We start from the raw sequence: 23,223 nt of genomic DNA, 5'->3' as shown, positions 1-23,223 counted from the left end.
GCCTTGGCTCTGTGAAAAGATGACGCCTGTATTAAGATGTCGTCTAGGTAAGGTGCTACTGCAATGCCCCGCGGTCTTAGTACCGCTAGAAGGGACCCTAGCACCTTTGTGAAAATTCTGGGAGCAGTGGCCAACCCGAAAGGAAGGGCCACGAACTGGTAATGCATGTCCAGAAAGGCGAACCTTAGGAACTGATGATGATCTTTGTGGATAGGAATATGTAGGTACGCATCCTTTAGATCCACGGTAGTCATATATTGACCTTCCTGGATCATCGGTAAGATTGTCCGAATGGTTTCCATTTTGAATGATGGAACTCTGAGGAATTTGTTTAGAACTTTTAGATCCAGGATTGGCCTGAAAGTTCCTTCCTTTTTGGGAACTACAAACAGGTCTGAGTAAAAGCCCAGTCCTTGTTCTGCAATTGGAACTGGGTGTATCACTCCCATTTTTAGAAGATCTTCTACACAGTGTAAGAACGCCTGTTTCTTTGTCTGGTCTGAAGACAAACGAGAAATGTAAAACCTTCCCCTTGGAGGAGAGTCCTTGAATTCTAGAAGATACCCCTGAGCAACAATTTCTAATGCCCAGGGATCTGGAACATCTCTTGCCCAAGCCTGAACAAAGAGAGAAAGTCTGCCCCCTACTAGATCCGGTCCCGGATCGGGGGCTACCCCTTCATGCTGTCTTGGTAGCAGTCGCAGGCTTCTTGGCCTGTTTACCCTTGTTCCAGCCCTGCAAGGGTTTCCAGGTTGCTTTGGGCTGTGAAGCGTTACCCTCTTGCTTTGCGGCAGCAGAGGTTGAAGCAGGTCCGCTCCTGAAGTTGCGAAAGGAGCGAAAATTAGCCTTGTTTTTGGCCTTAAACGGTGGCATGGCCCTTTCCCCCAGTGATATCCGCGATAATTTCTTTCAACTCGAGACCGAAATGGGTCTTTCCCTTGAAAGGAATGTTTAGTAACTTTGTTTTGGACGACACGTCAGCCGACCATGATTTGAGCCAAAGCGCTCTTCGCGCCATAATGGCAAAACCTGAATTTTTCGCAGCTAACTTAGCTAATTGGAAAGCGGCATCAGTGATAAAAGAATTAGCCAGCTTTAGAGCATGAATTCTATCCATGACTTCATCATATGAAGTCTCCCTCTGGAGCGACTCCTCCAGCTCCTCAAACCAAAAAGCCGCTGCAGTAGTTACAGGAATAATGCAGGCTATTGGTTGAAGAAGGAAACCTTGCTGAACAAACATTTTCTTCAGTAAACCTTCCAATTTTTTATCCATAGGATCTTTAAAAGCACAACTCTCTTCTATTGGAAAAGTTGTACGCTTAGCAAGTGTTGAAACTGCTCCCTTTACCTTAGGGACCATCTGCCACGCGTCCCGCCTGGGGTCATTAATGGGGAACATTTTCTTAAAGATGGGGGGGGGGGGAACAAAAGGAACACCTGGTCTCTCCCACTCCCTAGTCACAATATCCGCCACCCTCTTCGGGATCGGAAACGCATCAGTGTATACAGGGACTTCTAGAAACCTGTCCATTTTACACAATTTTTCTGGGACCACCATGGGGTCACAATCATCCAGCGTAGCTAAAACCTCCTTAAGCAGTACGCGGAGGTGTTCCAGCTTAAATTTAAACGCTAAGGAATCTGACTCTGCCCGCTGAGAAACTTTTCCTGTGTCAGAAATTTCTCCCTCGGACAGTCCATCCCTCACTGCCACTTCAGAGTGTTGTAAGGGTACAACGGATAAATCATCCAAAGCTTCTGATTGCTCATCCTCTGTTCTTAAAACTGAGCTATCACGCTTCTTTGGAAAAACTGGCAGTTTGGATAGAAATGCCGCAAGGGAATTATCCATGACTGCTGCTAATTGCTGTAAAGTAATAGGGCCCAATGCGCTAGAGGTACTAGGCAACGCTTGCGCGGGCATAACTGGTGTCGACACATGGGGAGAGGAAGGAGGACTATCCTCATTACCTTCCGTCAAAGAATCATTTTGGGCTACATTTTTAAATGTCACTGCATGGTCATTAAAAAGTTTAGATACCTTAGCACACTTTAAACACAAATGCAATGGGGGTACCGCCATGGCTTTTAAACACATAGAACAGGGTCTATCTGTAGGCTCAGACATGTTAGACAGACTTAGACAGCACTCAAATACAGTAAAATACAATTTTTGAAAAAACGGTACTGTGCCTTTAAATAATAAAAAGCGCACACTTTTTTACTAAACCTCAAAAAAACATCCAATCTTTATGAAATTTTCACCATATGATCCTAATGCTTTGAAATGATTGCACAGTAAGTTTCACGAAAATTAACCCCTTATTGCCCAAACCGGAGCAAATTGAAGCAGGCCACCGGTTTAACACACATCAGCACCATGCCACAGTCTCTGCTGTGGCCCTACCTTCCTTGGGGATTAGTTTTGGACGAAAATAAGCCTCTCTGGAGTCCTCCAGCAATCTCTGGACTCTACATGTAAAGCTGCATGAAGCTGTCTTGCGAAAATTAGGCCCCCTCCCTCTTCACTCCGGAGTTGTGGGGCCTTCCCAAGCCAAAATAGGCGTAATAAAACCCCAAGAAAGTGTTCCAAATGTAATAAACACTTGTACAAATATCAGATTATTGTGATAAAATAATAGATTTCCCCTTAACAGTGTCCACCAGCGTTTTAAGCCCTTTTAACTAAGCCATCCTTCTATACTAAGTCTCAGAATATGGCTTACCTTCCCTGCATGGGGATTCTGTCAGTCTTCTAGAATTACCAGGTCTTGACTAGAAAAAAAGTGACTGCGCATACCTTATAGCAGTTAAGCCTGCAAACTGTTCCCCCCAACTGAAGTTCTCCGGTATTCAACAGTCCTGTGTGAGAACAGCAATGGATTTTAGTTACAACATGCTTTAAATAGTACAAACCGGCACTATTTTAAAATAACAAACTCTTGATTGAAGAAATAAAAACTACAAATCTAACACCACATTCACTTTACCCTCCCGTGGAGATGCTACTTGTTAGAGCGGCAAAGAGAATGACTGGGGGGCGGAGCCTGAGGGGGAGCTATATGGACAGCTCTGCTGTGTGCTCGCTTTGCCACTTCCTGTAGGGAATAAGAATATCCCACAAGTAAGGATGAATCCGTGGACTGGATACACCATGTAAGAGAAAACAGGGGCGCCACATGGCAAAGTACAGTAAAGATGAGAATAAACGATAGTGATAACAGTAGATACATTCACATGTGATATTACACCAAGAGTGTAAGGTGCAAATTAGGCAGACTGGATTCTCACAGTCATCCAGCAGACCGGTATCCCGCATTGTACTTATGACATTTAGCATTACAAACCATATCTCCAACGCTCCCTAACCCCGTTTATTTTTTTTTCATTGAAATTTGAAAGAAATCTACTTTTTAAACAATTTTTAACAACATACTTAATTCCAAGGGCAAATCCTTGAACAATTTCTCCAGCATTTGGACCTGTAAAGTGAAGGCCCAGTATTCGTTGGTCCTCATCTCTGAGACAGATCATCTGGGAAACAGAAAGATATAGAAAACACAAAGTGACTGAAAATGCAGCAGAAGAGAGTACTGTAATGGCAATGTCTATAAAGCAGAGTTTACAACATTTTACTGAAGATGAAGGCCGACACATAAAGATGACTGCATTTAGGTGACTGGCTATGAGACATAAGACCAGATGATCAAACACTTGCTGGCATGGAGAGAAACTACGCAAACAAAGTAGTACTTTTTTTTAGATATTGTAATGTAGGTAGGTGTCTTTCACATCCAGAACCCTGCCAAGCTAGATAAGCAGCTCTAAAGCTAAAATTTGCAGTTGTAAAATATTTTGAGGGACCTCGCAATACTGACCTTATGTCTCTGCACCATCAACCTGTAGAGTGTAAAGCTCTTCGGAGCAGGGCCCTCTTCCTCTTGTACTAGATCTGTATAGTCTGTTATGTTTTTGTATCTTATCACAAATCCTTGTATACCCCTATCTCTGTAGCCAACACTATACAAATAAGTGATAATAATAATAATAATAATGTTTTCAGAGTGGAGAACTTTTGATCATCAGGCTCATAGAATGAGTCATTGCAAGACGGAAAAGTACTTTAGTACATAGAAATCTACCTATAAAATAACTCACCTTAGCAACTGTAGACATACAGATGTTTAATGACACTTACCTTAATGTAACATTGTGCAGCATTTCTTTCAGCCACTGTAAATTCCAGAGGTTTGTAAAAGGCATGGAAAATCTGGAGACAATAAGTAGCGTCAGTTTTGCAAATTAAATAGTCGCATTGCAACCAACAGGGATGTGTTATTCCACAATATTTTCTACACACCCACTTTCCAACATTCATTAAAGATAGTGCACTCTATACACACACACACACACATATATATATATATATATATATATATATATATATATATATATATATATATATATATATATATATATATATATATATAGTACATATAAGCTAAGAACTGCATTGCAAATGATCTGCATGCAAAATAGATGCTTTAAAAACATTTAAAACTAATTTTGTTGGCAAAATTTGCATTGCTTTGATAGACCTCTTATACACTCCTTTGATTTGGGTAATTAGGGACGGATATATATATATATATATATATATATATATACGCTCCTCAATTTATTGAACAATTGCTGTGCAACATTTTGCAGGGTTAAAGTTTTGCATTCTCTAAAATGTACTCCAGCCTCTCTGGCAGCAGTGAAAAAACTAAATGCTTACCTGATAAATTAATTTCTTTCATAGTGGTGAGATTCCACGAGCCATGACGAATAGGATTAAACTACACCCACCAAGAGGCCGGCAAAAATTACCCGACACATAAAATTTATAATCCCACCCACTTCCCTGTTCCTCTCAGTCTAAACATAAAGCCAAGCAACGGAGAATAAGAGAGAAGCAGGATAGAACAAAGCAGGGTAGATGAGGTGAATGCTGTACTGTAATCATCGAGAAAAATGAAATATAGGCTGGGTCATGTGAACTCTCTCAACAATGAAAGAAATTAATTTATAAGGTAAGCATAAATGTAATTTTCTTTTAAAAGGAGGTGAGAGTGCACAAGCCACAATGCATGATATTTAATGCCCAAGCTGTGTAATCCACAATACCAAAAAAGGGGTGGGACAAAAGATAGGTAGGCACATCATGGATCAGACCCTGCAGCCTATAGAACTTCCTGCCAAGGGTATCTTCTGAATAGTTAAAACCAGCAAAATAGTAAAATGTTGTAAAAGGAAGAAAGGAAGACCCCGTAGTAGTCTTAAAACGATGTTCAATAGTCTTGTTATGGACTCAAGAAGTATATACTGATCTACTATATAACAAGCTGTAATACAAGGAGAAGAATTTTTTTTCCTCATTCCAAATAAACTCTACAATTTAACTGTGTTAAAGGGATACTCAACCCAAATTATTTATTTTGTGATTCAGATAGAGCATGCAAGTTTAAGCAACTTTCTAATTTACTCCTATTATATATTTTTTATGTTTGGTTCAGACCTCTGGACAGCACTTTTTTATTGGTGGATGAATTTATCAACCAATCAGCAAGAGCAACCCAGGTTGTTCACCAAAAATGGTCCGGCATCTAAACTTACATTCTCAAATAAAGATACCAAGAAAATTTAATAGGAGTAAATTAGAAAGTTGCCTAAAATGTCATGCTCTATCTGAATCAAGAAAGAAAAAAATTGGGTTCAGTTTCCCTTTAACCAACGGGCAAAGGTAAGTGCAGTAGCCTGCATACAAAGAGAGAAGCGCTCTACCAGGAACGAACAACAGCTCAGTGGCTTGTTCTATGGCGATTTACCACCCGGAAGCAGCCTCTTTTAGACCAGTGTGCTTTTCACAGAAGAAAACTTTCTTGAAGTATATCAGTCTGATCCTGCCAAGTAAGGTCAGTCCAGCCCCGAAATACCAGGCAATTCTCCTCTGAACAAGGAACATGACAACCCCAGACGATCGTTTCGGCCTCTTATGGGCCTCGTCAGTGAGGTGCAGCCACATTCCTCTAAGCACACTGGGCAAGGAGTCCACACTGGGCAAGGATGGTCCGGCATCTAAACTTACATTCTCAAATAAAGATACCAAGAAAATTTGATAATAGGAGTAAATTAGAAAGTTGCCTAAAATGTCATGCTCTATCTGAATCAAGAAAGAAAAAAATTGGGTTCAGTTTCCCTTTAACCAACGGGCAAAGGTAAGTGTAGTAGCCTGTTGGCCATCGGGTTGACATAAGAACAAACAAGGCAGAACATGGACTAAACCATGCATTAGTCTGAAGAAAAAGCTTTTAACGCTCCAACTCTGTCCTTATTCCTTGTAGCAGTCTTTTGGAGTAGGACACAAGGAAATGTCAACAATCTCCTGATTATTATTCAGGTAATTCAGCCAACGTTGTGTGTTACAACACCGACAGAACAGAGATCTGAGCTTTCAACAAACTGGTTGATGAATCTTTATCCAACCCGTCCACAAGAATGGAAGGGTCCTAATGAAAAATCTTCATATTCACTTCAGGAAAAGAAAAATATTTACACATCTTGTAAATTTTCCTCTGATTGAAAGATTTTCTAACTTGAATAAGAGTGCTAAGGACAATCCGAGAACCTCTTAGCAAGACATTTTAAGTTCAATTTCTATACCTATAAATTTGGCTCCCTTATATCTAAATGTTAAAAGGCACACACTGAGCTACTGATGGATCATCTGTGCATTAAAGAGTTATACAAGCTCTCTACAGTTCTGACCTACGAGGCTCTGTACTGGAGAGATGCATAGACTGAATATATGAACACACCCAAAAAGCAACCCAGTGGGGAAAATAAGATCTAACTTGCACAGTAATTGACACTTCCTATCTCTTGACCCTGTCCTGCAAAAATACGAAGGCAATTATCCTCTGATGATGGCATAATATTTTAATAATTTAAAAGATCTATTGGTCAAAAGTGAGTTCAACCAAGTTAAAACCACCAATTGGTTAGAAACACATTGTAAAAAAATTGTAGGATGTTCGTCATGTAACCATTGTATATGCTGCCAGTTCGTCAAGAAAGCTAAGACTTTTCAAACCAGTAATAATAAAACCTACAAAATTCAGTCTTTTATTAATTGCTCTACTACAGGTGTGATATCTTTATTATCATGTACGTGTCCACTCTTCTACGTAGGAAAGACCTATAGGGAATTGTAGAGACAAAGAACATCTATATATACACAGTAAAGAAGAGTAGATCTCACCAAATAAGTGAGGTCTAAAAGTCTAGGTAATCAGCACCTATAAATCTATATCTAAGTTAGAAAAAAGCAGATACAAAAGATTTATGCACAAAAATATATATAACGTATTTATTAGTAATACAATTAATATGAAAGTTTAAAAACAGAGTTAGGGGTCCCCACATGATAATGTCAGCACAAGGGAATAACAAGGTTAGTAGAATAAACTTGTGGTGCACCACATGAGCCAAGCGTAGCAGTTAATGCCAGAATAGTTCTCCAGTGTAAGCTGAATGGAAAAAGGCAATGCAGAAAAGCATAGGTGCATAAGCGTTTTGAAAGCCAGGTGTAAAAGCAAGTGTACGGTCTTCAAACAACCTGTTAAATCCTAGGACGGCCAAAGCCAGATACCGTCACCAAAGGCAGATAAGTGATACACTCAAGGACCCATAGGGATTGCACTTACTGATAGGAAACGATGGACCGCAGCCAGAGATGTCTCTGGCGCCACCGGTCACATATATACTTGCAATATCCACATGCGACGTCCTTGTCCAGATAGTGTAGAAAAGCCACAGAGGGTAACTGCAATTAAAAGGGATCCCTAGACAGAGGTAAGTAGCGACAAACCAAAGCACCCCTGTGCACATTTAACTCCGCTCTTGTGGTCGCTTGGAGCCTCCTCCGGGTTGTGATGTAACCCTGTAGAGATTGATATTTATTGGATACAAATATCACGTGATATCCAAACTTAAATTACAGCAACTGCTGGAATATATAAAGAGCCATAACAGAGTCACGCTAAAGTGAGCAAATGATCCTTTTCTTCTTTGTATTTTTGTAATCCAAAATAGCGCCTCTTGGAACCATTTTACAGGGTGTCATCGATAAAAACAAACATATTTTACAATATTGTTACAAACAGTCTTATTAGATTATATAATTGCAATATCAAATGTTTACGTTAACAAAATATTGCTAGATACTTTTAAGAACAGGGGCAAATTAATTGTATTCAAGTATCAAAGATATTCTAATATGGTATACACATAAAAGGGCACATACCGTTGGGACATAGACAGAACGCTTATTTTTGGTACATATATAATAGGGAATAATGAATTTTTACAGATTGTTTAGGTTAGGAAGGAGGTGAACTCCAACATTTCATTTAATCCGTTAGGGGATAAGGTCTTAAGATTATACATCCATCTTGTTTATTTTTGGAGGAGGATATTATCGATATTACCTCCCCTTCTGCTAGATTTTACTGATTCAATCCCAACAAAAGTAAGGTCATCGATCTTAGACCTGTGGCATTGTGCAAAATGCCTCGCAACTGGACTTTCAATATTAAAGTCTTTTATATTGTCTCGTGTTATACGTGAGCAGAATTCCCTATAGGTCTTTCCTACATAGAAGAGTGGACACGAACATGATAATAAATATCACACCTGTAGTAGAGCAATTAATAAAAGACTGAATTTTGTAGACTTTATTATTACTGGTTTGAAAAGTCTTAGCTTTCTTGACAAACTGGCAGTATACACAATGGTTACATGGGGAACATCCTACAATTTTTTGAGAATATGTTTCTAACCAATTGGTGGTTTTAATTTGGATGAACTCACTTTTGACCAATTGATCTTTTAAATTACTGGACAGGGTCAAGAGATAGCAAGTGTCAATTACTGTGCAAGAGAGATCTTATTTTCCCTCAGTGGGAGTTAAACTTGGTAATGAACCTAACCTTTGTGTCTGCAACATCATTATTAGGGTTTTTGGTTTGAAAAAGAAGATCCCTTGTTTTTTCATTTTGGCTTTAAAAAGGGATCTCCTAGAGTAACCCTGTTCATTAAATCTAATGGCCATCTCAGCAGCCTGTTTGTTAAAGGTATAGTCATCAGTGCAAATTCTGCGTAATCTCAAGAATAGCCCATATGGGATACCCCTTTTGAGATTTTCTGGATGGTGACTAGATCCCAACAAAATGCTGTTGGATGCCGTAGGTTTACGATATACATCAGTTACAATGAAATTCTCTTTTTTGCTGATCAGTAGGTCAAGAAAGCTGATGTGGTTACGTTAATGACTACAGGTTAGAAAAATATTTAGATCATTTAATTACGTCAGTGGCGTCTTGGAAAAATTTCCTTAATTCAGTTACATAAGGCTGCAGGAAGAAGTCCAAGTATCTGCTGACCTCTCAGTGTGGCCTCCTATCCCCGAGATGAGTCGTCCCGGGGGGTTTCTGGAGTGATTTATTGAGTTTAGGAATCCAATAAAAAATAGGCGTTTTAGGTTTGGCATTAAACAGGTAACTTTGTTCTTGACTATTAATTAGATGTGATCTCCTAGCATCATTCAAAAGAAACAGTAATTCATTATGTGATCTATTGAAATCATCACTTGGGTATATTGGTTGATATCAGAAAGTTGTCGCCTGGCTTCACTAATATAATACTTTTGTTTAAGAATTACAGCATTTCCGCCTTTGTCTGCCGGCTTTATAACCAACTCTTTATGGTTAATAAGATCATTTAAAGCTTTGTGTTCTCCATAGGTTAGATTGTCATTGATAATACCAGTAGTTTGTATCTGCAAATTGTTCAGAAACACTTTGCACAAATACAGATATGTTGGGGATTGCAGAGAAGGAGGGCATATACGTTGACTTATTCCTAAAATTAGATCTCGGGCAGATGCCTTCCCACAGGCCAGATCAATAGTTGTTCTTGGGGTCATTATTTTCTTTATGTTTGAATATTTTTTTATTATTTTGCAAAAAGAATTGGAAAAAATAACAAACATTGATAGACATACCTTCCACCGTATTCATCACTATCTTCAGGATCTACGGGGATCAGGCTTACAAAACCTTAATTACATACACTTGATAATTTGGTTAACATAACAGAGGCATGCTCGAACCATTACTCCGCAGTCCGTAAACTATGATGATGTATTATCTATAAATCTTCTTGTATATCAAACAACGATTATTAATAAAAAGTGCTTGCTTTTGATTATTTCTCATAAAGTCTTTTGATGCACTAAGTTAAAACGTACAATGGAATTCTATCCATTTTCCAAGTTACTGTTTGATTTCAGTTGAAGTTACCTCACATCAATGAAAGGGTAAGGTATAACAATTAACAAGGGGTGGGGGTAGAGGGGGGGACAGGGGGGGGGGTGTGATGACACATCATACTTTAAGCTATGTTGTATGTGTAGAAAGTTAATAAAAGATTCATCTCTATTTAAGCCATCTAAGCCTGTTCCTCATACTAGTCTTATGTCTCCTATTCTGATTTAGTTATCCAATAGTACCATACCATTTGGACTACCTCTCTGTTATCTAGGGTATGTGCTGCTAATTCGTACATATTGTATGTATATTGGATTTTATTGTAAATTTCTGTCCAGGTTGGGCTACCTATCTTCCAGTGTCTGGCTATGCAGATCCTCGTAATTGTGCACAGTATTCTTATAAATGTATTGATATGTTTGTTGAGTCTACCCATATGAATATGTAGGAGAGCATGTTGGATTGTAAGATCTATATCTTCATTTAAGAGTCGACTAAGGAAAGAAGAGAGTTGCTTCCATATCCCCGCTACTTCCTTGCAGTCCCACCACATGTGCCTATATGTACCTATTTCACTGCATCCTCTGTAACATAAGGTGCTTCCTTGTTTGTTCATATGAGCTGTTCTTGTGGGTGTTAAATACCATCTGTATATTGTCTTAACAACATTTTCCTTAAGGTCTACACTTATCAACCCTTTTTCTGCATTTTGGAAAATTCTCTCCCAATCTTTAATTTCTTTACTGGTATGTAGTTCTCTTTCCCAGGCTAACATGGTGGTAGTTTTTATGTTGGAATGTGAGGTCTGAATGGCCACATATAGGGTAGAAATAGTATGTTTGTCACGTTCCTCGGATTTGCATAAGGTTTCTAATGGTGTAGTGCTATTATTTCTAGGCATTTTCAGGTATGATCGGATCGCTGAGTATATTTGTAAGTACATGTACCAATGTAGCGTCAGGGGGCTCAGTTTTGTCTGAAGTTGGGTAAATGTAAGAGGTCCTCCGCCCTCCATGAAATCTGCCACTCTGTATAACCCCTTATTTTCCCATTTCTGCAGTTGTGCCCAGATTTCACTGGGCAGGATATATCTTATCGGTGTATACAAAGAGTGTTGTGGCATGAGGTTGTATTTTGTTTTTGCTTCTTTCCACATATCGATTGTGAGGTTAGTAGTGTAGGGGTTAGTAGTCTTCTGAGCAGACTGTACTTTCACTGGTTCCCAAATAATTGTATCAGTTTCGCCCCAGCCGCCTAAGGTTGCTTCTAATGTAGGCCATATTATTTCCTTATTTCTTTTTAGGAGTAAGCTATCTTGTGCTAATCAGGCTGCTTTGAAATATTCTATTAAATTAGGGGCCCCAATACCTCCCAATTTCTTATGCCTATTAAGTATGGATTTCGCAATTCTGTTTGTCTTATCTCCTCTAATGTATATAAGTATGTCTTTTTGTAATGCTTCTAGGTCTTTTATAACTATCTTAATAGGTAAAGTTCTAAATAGGTATAGAATTCTCGGTAAAGTGGTCATCTTAACCGCAGCTACCCTACCCATCCATGAAAATTTATAAGATTTCCATTTTAATAAATCTTTTCTAATTTGTTTAAACAATGGCGTATAATTTGCTTTATAGAGTTGCATAGGGCATGCTGTCAAGTGGATTCCCAGGTATTTTAAGGAGTGTTTCATCCATTTAAATTTGAAATTGAATTCTAAAAGTGTCTGAGTGTGACGGGGTATCTCAATGGGAAGTGCCTCACATTTCTCTGTGTTTATTTTGAAGCCTGAAATACTAGAAAAAGTCTCTAAAGTTTGATAAAGATTGGGCAGCGATATTAGGGGGTTCGTCATAGTTAGTAGGATATCATCCGCAAATAAGGCTAATTTATATTCCCTGGTGTCTGTCTTTACTCCTGTTATATCTTTGTTTGATCTGATTTTAGCGGCTAGAGGCTCTATGCACAGAGCAAAAAGAAGTGGAGAAAGGGGGCACCCCTGCCTGGTCCCGTTGCGGATAGGAAAGGGTTGGGATTTGTATCCCGCCGATGATACCTGAGCTCCTGGCGCTGAATAGATAGCTCTCAGGGCCTTCACTATTGCTCCCTCAAAACCCATCTTATGTAGCACTAGAAACATGTAATTCCAATCAATTCTATCGAATGCCTTCTCTGCATCCAATGATAGGAGAAGGGAAGGCGTATGTGATTCTTTTAGGGTTTGGATTAAATTAGTGACTTTGCGTATGTTGTGTGGGGCTTCCCTTCCTTTAATGAAACCCACCTGGTCTGGGTGGACCAGATGCGGTATGATGTTTAAATCGGTTAGCTAATATCTTTGTAAATATCTTGAGGTCTTGATTAATAAGGGATATTGGGCGATAATTTTGGCATTTTTTATGGTCCTTTCCTGGTTTGGGGATTACTACTATTTTCGCAGCCAGGAGCTCAGGTGGAATGGGTCCCCCTTCCATAACATGGTTACAAAATTTAAGTAGGTGTGGGATCAGTGCTACTTTGAAAAGCTTATAATATTCGCCTGGAAAGCCATCCGGCCCCGCCGCCTTCCTCATTATTTTCTTTAAAGGGATACTAAACCCAATTTTTTTCTTTCATGATTCAGATAGAGCATGAGATTTTAAGCACCTTTCTAATTTACTCCTATTATCAATTTTTCTTTGTTCCCATGCTATCTTGATTTGAAAAAGCAGTACTGTAAGCTTTAGAGCCAGACCATTTTTTGTTCAGCACATGGGTAGCACTTGCTGATTTGTGGCTAAATGTAGCAAACCAATCAGCAAGCTCTATCAAGATGCTGAACTAAAAATGGGCTGGCTCCTAACCTTTTATTACTGCTTTTTCAAATCAATATAACATGAGAACAAAGAAAAATTGATAATAGGAGTAAATTGGAAAGTTGCTTAAAAATGCATGCTCTATCTGAATCATGAAAGAAAAAAAATGTGGGGTAGTATCCCTTTAATGACAATTTACAGGCAAAGAGGTGTAAATCCTTTGTGACTTTAACTAAGTCCCTTCTCTAGACGCTTAACATGTCCCTGATTGAGAGGAAAAGAGGATACATTTACAATATTAGAAACCTGTTTCCCAGGAGGTTCCCCCAAAAGGGACACACTATCTACTTCTAATTGTATCTCAGTCTATTTCTGGTTAATTAATTACGGGGATAGGTGGTCCCATTGAGGGGGCCAGCAGATATGTGGACTTCTTCATGCAGCCTTATGTAACTGAATTAAGGACATTTGTCCAAGGGGTATATTTATCAAGCTCCGAATGGTGCTAGATGCCCTTTGTTTCTGGCGAGCCTGAAGGCTCGCCAGAAACACAAGTTATGAAGCAGCGGTCTAAAGACCGCTGCTTCATAACCTGTCCGCCTGCTCTGAGGCGGTGGACAGAAATCAACCTGATCGAATACGATCGGGTTGATTGACACCCCCCGCAAGTGGACGATTGGCCGCGAATCTGCAGGGGGCGGTATTGCACCAGCAGTTCACAAAAACTGCTGGTGCAATGATAACTGTCGACATGCAATGATAACTGTCGACATTTATCGATGTGCGGCAGACATGGTTCGCTATAGCGGATCATGTCCGTCCGCACAATGATAAATGGACCCCCAAGACTCCACTGACGTAAATTAAAAACAGGATGATATAACGGTTACCGATAACATCTTACTAGTCTCCTTAGACGTTGAGTCTTTATACTCTTCTATACTGCACTCAGTTTGAATAAGGGCAAGTAAATCTTTTCTGGACACTAGGGGGTCAGGGTACGAGAAACACACTCAATTTGTAACTTACTTGCTTCAATTTGTATTAGAAAACAATTTTTTGTATAATGGTAAATACTACAGACAGAAACTTGGAACGGCTATGGGTGCCACATGCGCACCCACCTACGCCTGCCTACACTTAGGTTGGTGGGAAAACAACATTGCATGTGGCCCTATGGATCCGTTATGTGGATGATATTTTAATTTTATGGGAAGGAACAGAACAGGAACTTCTGAATTTTGTGTCCATACTTAATCAGAATGATCTAAATATTTTTCTAACCTGTAGTCATGATCGTAATAGCATCAACTTTCATGACCTACTGATCAGCAAAAAAGAGAATGTCATTGTAACTGAAGCATATTGTTAACCTACGGCATCCAACAGCATTTTGTTGGGATCTAGTCACCATCCAGAAAATCTCAAAAGGGGTATCCCATATGGGCAATTCTTGAGATTACGCAGAATTTGCACTGATGACTATGCCTTTAACAAACTGGCTGCAGAGATGGCCAGTAGATTTCATGAACGGGATTACTCTAAGAGATGCGTAAAAAGAGCGCCTTTTTAAAGCCAAAATGAAAAAAAGAAGGGATCTTCTTTTACAAACCAAAAAAACCTAATAATGATGTTGCAGACACAAAGATTAGGTTACTAAGTTTAACTCCCATTGGGGGAAAATAAGATCTATCTTGAACAGTAATTGGCTCTCTCTTGACCCTGCCCTTCAAAAATATGTAGGTGATTATACTCTGATAACAGCACGGAGGGCCAATAATTTAAAAGATCTATTGGTCAAAAGTGATTTCAACCAAGTTAAAACCACCAATTGGTTGGAAAAACATTCTCTAAAAATTGTAGAATGTTTCTCATGTAACCATTGTGTATGCTGCCAGTTCATCAAGAAAGCTAAAAAATTCAGTCTTTTATTAATTTCTCTACTACAGGTGTGATATTTATTATCATGTTCGTGTCCACTCTTCTACGTAGGAAAGACCTATAGGGAATTCCACTCACATATAACAGAACACAGAGACAATATAAAAGACTTTAAAGGGACATTATACAATCATTTTTTCTTTGCATAAATGTTTTGTAGATAATCTATTTATATAGCCCATAAAGTTTTTTTTTTAAATTAATGTATAGTTTTGCTTATTTTTAAATAACATTGCTCTGATTTTCAGACTCCTAACCAAGCCCCAAAGTTTTATGTGAATACGCTCGACTACCTACTCCAGCTTGCTCCTGTTTGTGTAAAGGGTCTTTTCATATGCAAAAGAAGGGGGAGGGGGGGGAGTGTCTTATTTGTCACTTGCAGTGGGCTTTCCAGCTACCTTTTCAACAGAGCCAAACTGACAGCTTCTAAGTAAGTTTTTAAACAGTTTTATACTGGATTTTTATATCAGTATCTGCGCATATTATTCTTTATAGTAGTGTCTGTTACATGCAGTTATATGAAAATGAGTGTATACTGTCCCTTTAATATGGACAGTCCAATTGCGAGGCATTTTGCACAATACCACAGGTCTAAGATTGATGACTTAACTTTTGTTGGGATTGAATTTGTAAAATCTAGCAGAAGGGGAGGTAATATCGATAATATCCTCCTCCAAAAAACGAGATGGATGTATAATCTTAAAACCTTATCCCCTAACGCATTAAATGAAAAGATGGAGTTCGCCTCCTTCCTAACCTAAATAATCTGTAAGAAGTCATTATTCCCTATTATATATGTACCAAAAATAAGCGTTCTGTCGTTTAAGTCCCAACGGTATGTGACCTTTTATGTGTATACCATATTAGAATATCTTTGATACTTGGATACAATTAATTTATGTAACCATATTGTAAAATATGTAAGTTTTTTATCAATGACACCCTGTAAAATGGCTCCAAGAGACGCTATTTTGGATTACAAAAATACAAAGAAGAAAAGGCTAATTTGCAGATTGCATAAGTGCTCACTTTAGCGTGACTCTGTTATGGCTCTTTATATATTCCAGCAGTTGCTGTGATTTACGTTTGGATATCACGTGATATTTGTATCCAATAAATGTCAATCTCTACAGGGTTACGTCATAACCCGAAAGAAGCGCTGAGCGACCACGAGAGCTGAGTAAAACACGCACAGGGATGCAGTGGTTTGTCGCTACTTACCTCTGTCTGGTGATCCCCTTTCATTGCAGTTACCCTCTGTGGCTTCTCTACACTATCTGGACAAGGACGTTGCATGTAAATATTGCAAGTATATATGTGACCGGTGGCGCCGGAGACATCTCTGGCTGCGGTCCATTATTTTCTATCTAGAAATGCAATGCCTATGGTTCTGTGAGTGTATAATTTATCTGCCTTTGGCCGTCCTAGGATTTAACAGGTTGTTTGAAGACCGTACAATTGCTTTTACACCTGGCTTGCAAAACGCTTATGCACCTATGCTTTTCTGCATTGCCTTTTTCCATTCAGCTTATACTGGAGAACTATTCTGGCATTAACAGCTACACTTGGCTCATGTGGTGCACCACAAGTTTATTCTACTAACCTTGTTATTCCCTTGTGCGACACCTAACGCTAATGTTTTTAAACTTTCATATTAATTGCATTACTAATAAATATGTTATATATATTTTTGAGCATAAATCTTTTGTATTTGCTTTTTTTCTAACATAGATATAGATTTATAAGTGCCGATTACCTAGACTTTTAGACGTCACTTATTTGGTGAGATCTACTCTTCTTTACTGTGTATATATGGATATCTTTTTCTAGGTTGCACTATAAGCTTGTGACGATAAATGTTGTGAAGTGAGCATTACTACCTTTTAACATACTGCTTTAGAGACAAAGATCCCCTCAAAACATTGGTAACCCAAACAAGAACTGCTCAGAAACTGAGACTGAGTACCAGATTGAAAAAGTAATAAATGCAAGGGAAAAGAGCCTTGCACAAATGATCCCAGAACCTTTGTGGTACTGTAGCCAAAGAGAAAAGGAATAAATTACTGGGAAATGCCTGGTCTGAAAAACAAACCTCAGGAACCGGAGCTGTTGAGTATGGAAATATGAAGATACGCATCTGCCAAAGTGATGATGGTCATGACAAAAAGAAAATTATTAACCTGTTAAAACACAAACAATAAAAAATTTAACAAAAAACAATGTGTTAGTGCAAAAAGGATATGTCCAAAAAAGTAAATTGGAGACTAAATCCCAACTCCAAATGTGCATAAGTGATCCCAGGGATTACTTCTCAGTGGAAATGGACTGCATTCATTTCCACTGAGAAGTAATCCCTGGGATCACTTATGCACATTTGGAGTTGGGATTTTGTCTCCAATTTACTATTTTGGATATATCCTTTTTGCACTAACACATTGTTTTTTGTTTGGTCATGAAATGACCCTGGTGAACCAAAGGTAAATGGTTTGGATTGTCTTGGATTGAATAGAGTATTCAGCACTAAACTAGTTCTGAATATTTCTCCCCTCTTAGACAATGTTGAATTTTGCAATAGAATCTTGAAACACTGTAACAGGATTAAATACTCCCATATGGTCCGAATCTAAACAGATGGAAAAATGGCTCCCGTCTCTAATGGATCTTTGGGAACATGAGACAGAAAGAACCCACTTAGAGGTTACCTGGGACAAAACACATTAACTCTGGACATCAACTCTGAACCAGGTTTGTTGAATACAGGCTCAATCTGTCCCCTACCAAACTTAAGTCTAGAATGGGGACACACCTGTCTGCTAACTTCGAAGAGTATGCAGACCTATGACAATGATTTTGGCTCAATCCAAGAATTTCCAGGTTTCCAGGAGCACCTAAATATTCTGGCTTCCGATCTATACTTCCCTTAGGCCGCTTATCCTAAGGTAAGAAGCACAATTACTCCACTTACTGCAGCACTAAATTTATGCTTACCTGATAAATTTCTTTCTTTTGCGATGTACCGAGTCCACGGATTCATCCTAACTTGTGGGATATTGTCCTTCCTGACAGGAAGTAGCAAAGAGAGCACCACAGCAGAGCTGTCTATATAGGTCCCCCCTTAACTCCACCCCCCAGTCATTCGACCGAAGGCCAAGGAAGAAAAGGAGAAACTATAAAGTGCAGAGGTGACTGAAGTTTACATAAAAAATACTATCTGTCTTGAATAGACAGGGCGGGCCGTGGACTCGGTACAACGCAAAAGAAAGAAATTTATCAGGTAAGCATAAATTTAGTGCCTTTTGCAAGATGTACCGAGCCCACAGATTCATCCTAATTTGTGGGATACCAATACCAAAGCTTTAGGACACGGATGAAGGGAGGGACAAGACAGGAACCTAAACGGAAGGCACCACTGCTTGCAAAACCTTTCTCCCAAAAATATCCTCCAAAGAAGCAAAAGTATCAAATTTGTAAAATTTGGAAAAGGTATGAAGCGAAGACCAAGTCGCAGCCTTACAAATCTGTTCAACAGAAGCATCATTTTTAAAATCCCATGTGGAAGCCACCGCTCTAGTGGAGTGAGCTGTAATTCTTTCAGGAGGCTGCTGTCCAGCAGTCTCATAAGCCAAACGGATGATGCTTTTCAGCCAAAAGGAAAGAGTTAGCTGTAGCCTTTTGACCTCTACGCTTTCCAGCATAGACAACAAACAAAGATGATGATTGGCGAAAATCTTTGGTTGCCTGCAAATAAAACTTCAAGGCACGAACCACGTCCAAGTTGTGCAACAGACGTTCCTTCTTAGGAGGATTAGGACACAGAGAAGGAACAACAATTTCCTGATTGATATTCCTGTTAGAAACAACCTTAGGGAGGAACCCAGGTTTGGTACGCAAAACCACCTTATCAGCATGGAAAACAAGATAAGGCGAGTCACATTGTAATGCAGATAGTTCAGAAACTCTTCGAGCTGAAGAGATAGCAACTAGAAACAGAACTTTCCAAGATAGAAGCTTAATATCTATGGAATGCATGGGTTCAAACGGAACCCCCTGAAGAACTTTAAGAACTAAATTTAGACTCCATGGCGGAGCAACAGGTTTAAACACAGGCTTAATTCTAACTAAAGCCTGACAAAAAACCCAAACGTCTGGGACATCTGCCAGACGCTTGTGCAACAGAATAGACAAAGCAGATATCTGTCCCTTTAAGGAACTAGCGGACAATCCTTTCTCCAATCCTTCTTGGAGAAAAGACAAAATCCTAGGAATCCTGATCTTACTCCATAAGTAGCCTTTGTATTCGCACCAAAAAAGATATTTACGCCATATCTTATGATAGATCTTCCTGGAGAAAGGCTTTCGAGCCTAAATCAAGGTATCTATAACCGACTCAGAGAAACCCCGCTTTGATAAAATCAAGCATTCAATCTCCAAGCAGTCAGTTGCAGAGAAATTAGATTTGGATGCTTAAATGGACCTTGAATCAAAAGGTCCCATCTCAGTGGCAGAGTCCATGGTGGCAGAGATGACATAGCCAACAGGTCTGCATACCAAGTCCTGTCTCCTGTTTGATTCTGGCAGTCAGACGCGGAATGAGAGGGAATGGTGGAAACACATAAGCCAGGTTGAACGACCAGGATACTGCTAGAGCATCTATCAGTACTGCCTGAGGATCCCTTGACCTGGATCCGTAATGAGGAAGTTTGGCGTTCTGACGAGACGCCATCAGATCCAATTCTGGTGTGCCCCATAGCTGAACCAGTTGAGCAAACACCTCCGGATGGAGCTCCCACTCCCCGGGATGAAAAGTCTGACGACTTAGAAAATCTGCCTCCCAGTTCTCCACCCCTGGGATATAGATCGCTGATAGATGGCAAGAGTGAGCCTCTGCCCATCGGATTATCCTGGAAACTTCTATCATCGCCAAGGAACCTTGTTCCCCCCTGATGATTGATATAAGCTACAGTCGTGATGTTGGTCCGACTGAAACCTGATGAATCTGGCCGAAGCCAGCTGAGGCCACGCCTGAAGAGCATTGAATATCGCTCTTAATTCCAGAATATTTATCGGTAGGAGGGCCTCCTCCCGAGTCCACAAACCCTGTGCTTTCAGGGAATTCCAGACTGCACCCCAGCCCAGTAGGCTGGCGTCCGTCGTCACAATAACCAACGCTGGCCTGCGGAAACACATTCCCCTGGACAGGTGATCCTGTGACAACCACCAAAGAAGAGAGTCTCTGGTCTCTTGATCCAGATTTATCTGAGGAGATAAATCTGAATAATCCCCATTCCACTGTTTGAGCATGCATAGTTGCAGTGGTCTGAGATGCAAGCGAGCAAACGGAACTATGTCCATTGCCGCTACCATAAGTCCGATTACCTCCATACACTGAGCCACTGACGGCCGAGGAATGGAAATGAAGAGCTCGGCAGGTGGTTAAAATCTTTGATTTCCTGACCTCCGTCAGAAATATTTTCATGTCCACCGAATCTATCTCTTCTCTTTTTCACGTTCACCTTCCACCCAAGAGATCTTAGAAAGGCCAACACTAAGTCCGTGTGAGACTTGGCAAGTTGGAAAGTCGACGCTTGAATTAAGATGTCGTCTAGATAAGGCGCCACTGCTATGCCCCTCGGCCTTAGGACCGCCAGAAGGGACCCTAGCACCTTAGTGAAGATTCCTGGCGCCGTGGCCAACCCGAAGGGAAGAGCCACAAACTGGTAATGCCTGTCCAGAAAGGCAAACCTGAGGAACTGGTGATGATCTTTGTAGATAGGAATGTGTAGATACACATCCTTTAGATCCACGGTAGTCATATATTGACCCTCCTGGATCATTGGTAAAATAGTCTGAATGGTCTCCATCTTGAAGGATGGAACTCTTAGGAATTGGTTTAGGATCTTGAGATCTAGAATTGGTCTGAAGGTTCCCTCTTTTTTGGGAACCACAAACAGATTGGAGTAGAAACCTTGCCCCTGTTCTGTTTTCGGAACTGGGCAGATCACTCCCATGTTAAAAAGCTCTTCTACACAGAAGCCTCTCTTTTTGTCTGGTTTACAGACAATTGAGAAAGATGGAATCTCCCCCTTGGAGGAGAATCTTTGAAATATAGGAGACACCCCTGGGTTACAATTTCTACGGCCCAGGAGTCCTGAACGTCTCTTACCCAGGCCTGAGCAAAAAGAGAAAGTCTGCCCCCTACTTGATCTGGTCCCGGACCGGGGGCTACCCCTTCATGCTGTCTTAGTGGCAGCAGCAGGCTTTTTGGCCTGTTTACCCTTTTTCCAAGCCTGGTTAGGTCTCCAGGTTGGCTTGGATTGAGCAAAGTTCCCCTCTTGCTTTGCAGCAGGGGAAGAGGAAGCGGGACCACCCTTGAAGTTTCGAAAGGAACAAAAATTATTTTGTTTGGTCTTTGTCTAATTTGACTTATCTTGAGGGAGGGCATGACCCTTCCCTCCAGTGATGTCTGAAATGATCTCTTTCAGTGCAGGCCCGAATAGGGTCTTACCTTTGAAAGGGATGGTCAAAAGCTTAGATTTTGATGACACATCAGCCGACCAGGACTTAAGCCATAACGCTATTTGTGATAAAATGGCTAAACCTGAATTCCTTGCCGCAAACTTAGCAAGATGAAAAGCGGCATCTGTAATAAAAGAATTAGCCAACTTAAGGGCCTTAATTCTGTCCAAAATATCATCTAGTGGGGTCTCCATCTGAAGAGCCTCTTCTAAAGCCTCAAACCAAAAAGCAGCTGCAGTGGTTACCGGAACAATGCACGCTATAGGTTGAAGAAGAAAACCCTGATGAACAAAATTTTTCTTTAGGAGACCCTCTAACTTTTTATCCATAGGATCAATGAAAGCACAACTGTCTTCAATAGGTATAGTTGTACGCTTAGCCAGAGTAGAAATAGCTCCCTCCACCTTAGGGACCGTCTGCAATGAGTCCTTTATGGTGTCAGAAATGGGGAACATTTTCTTAAAAACAGGATGGGGAGCGAACGGAATACCTGGTCTATCCCACTCTTTAGTAACAATGTCCGAAATCCTCTTAGGGACCGGAAAAACATCAGTGTAAACAGGAACCTCTAAATATTTGTAAATTTTACATAATTTCTCTGGAACAACAATAAGGTCACAATCATCCAGAGTAGCTAAAACCTCCCTGAGCAATAAACGGAGGTGCTCTAGCTTAAATTTAAATGCCGTCATATCTGAATCTGTCTGAGGGAAAATCTTTCCTGAATCAGAAATCTCTCCCTCAGACAGCAAATCCCTCATCCCTACCTCAGAACATTGTGAGGGAATATCGGATACGGCTACTAAAGAGTCAGAAGACTCAGCATTTGTTCTTAACCCAGAGCTACTGCGCTTCCCTTGCAACCCCGGAAGTTTAGATAAAACCTCTGTGAGGGTAGTATTCATAACTGAAGCCATATCTTGCAAGGTGAAAGAATTAGACACACTAGAAGTACTTGGCGTCGCTTGTGCGGGCGTAACTGGTTGTGACACTTGGGGAGAACTAGATGGCGAAACCTGATTTACTTCTGTCTGAGAATCATTTAATGCCAAATTCTTATAAGTCAAAATATGCTGTTTGCAATTTATAGACATATCAGTACAATTGGGACACAGTCTTAGAGGGGGTTCCACAATGGCTTCTAAACAAATTGAACAATGAGTTTCCTCAGTGTCAGACATGCTTAACAGGCTAGTAATGAAGCAAGCAAGAAAGCTTGGAAAAAACTTTATTTAATGAAAAAAACACAATTTGCAAAAACGGTACTGTACCTTTAAGAGAAAAAAAAGGCATACACAAACTGCAAAACAGGTTAAAATTGCTTCGAAAATGCAGAAATTTTAACAGTGTACCCACTAAGCTTTAGAAAGATTGCACCACAAGTAAAAAAAGCAATAGACGCCCAAATGAAAAAAACGGATTGATAATTGTCTAAAAACCCCCTAACGCACTTTGCCACAGCTCTGCTGGGGCCCTACCTGCCTTTAGGAAGCGATAATACGGGGTTTAAAGCTTCAATTAGTCCCTCAGAAGACTATCAGGACCTCAGGAGAAGTTGCTTGCTGCTTGTAAATGCGCAACTGAGGCGCAAAAATAGGCCC

The 23,223-nt window shown here is 40.0% G+C and overlaps 1 protein-coding gene across 1 annotated transcript in view; it reads right to left on the bottom strand.

The window, feature by feature from the left end:
- TXNRD2 (thioredoxin reductase 2) overlaps positions 1–23,223 on the bottom strand; it is a 566,113-nt gene that overhangs the window by 13,572 nt on the left and 529,318 nt on the right. The window contains 2 exon segments of the mRNA XM_053701924.1: positions 3,440–3,537; positions 4,202–4,273. Of these exon segments, the coding sequence (XP_053557899.1) occupies positions 3,440–3,537; positions 4,202–4,273 (170 nt within the window).

The sequence above is a fragment of the Bombina bombina genome, chromosome 2 (assembly GCF_027579735.1).
Source record: "Bombina bombina isolate aBomBom1 chromosome 2, aBomBom1.pri, whole genome shotgun sequence".
NCBI classification, from domain to species: Eukaryota; Metazoa; Chordata; class Amphibia; order Anura; family Bombinatoridae; genus Bombina; species Bombina bombina.
This window is presented reverse-complemented; position numbering and strand designations above follow the sequence as displayed.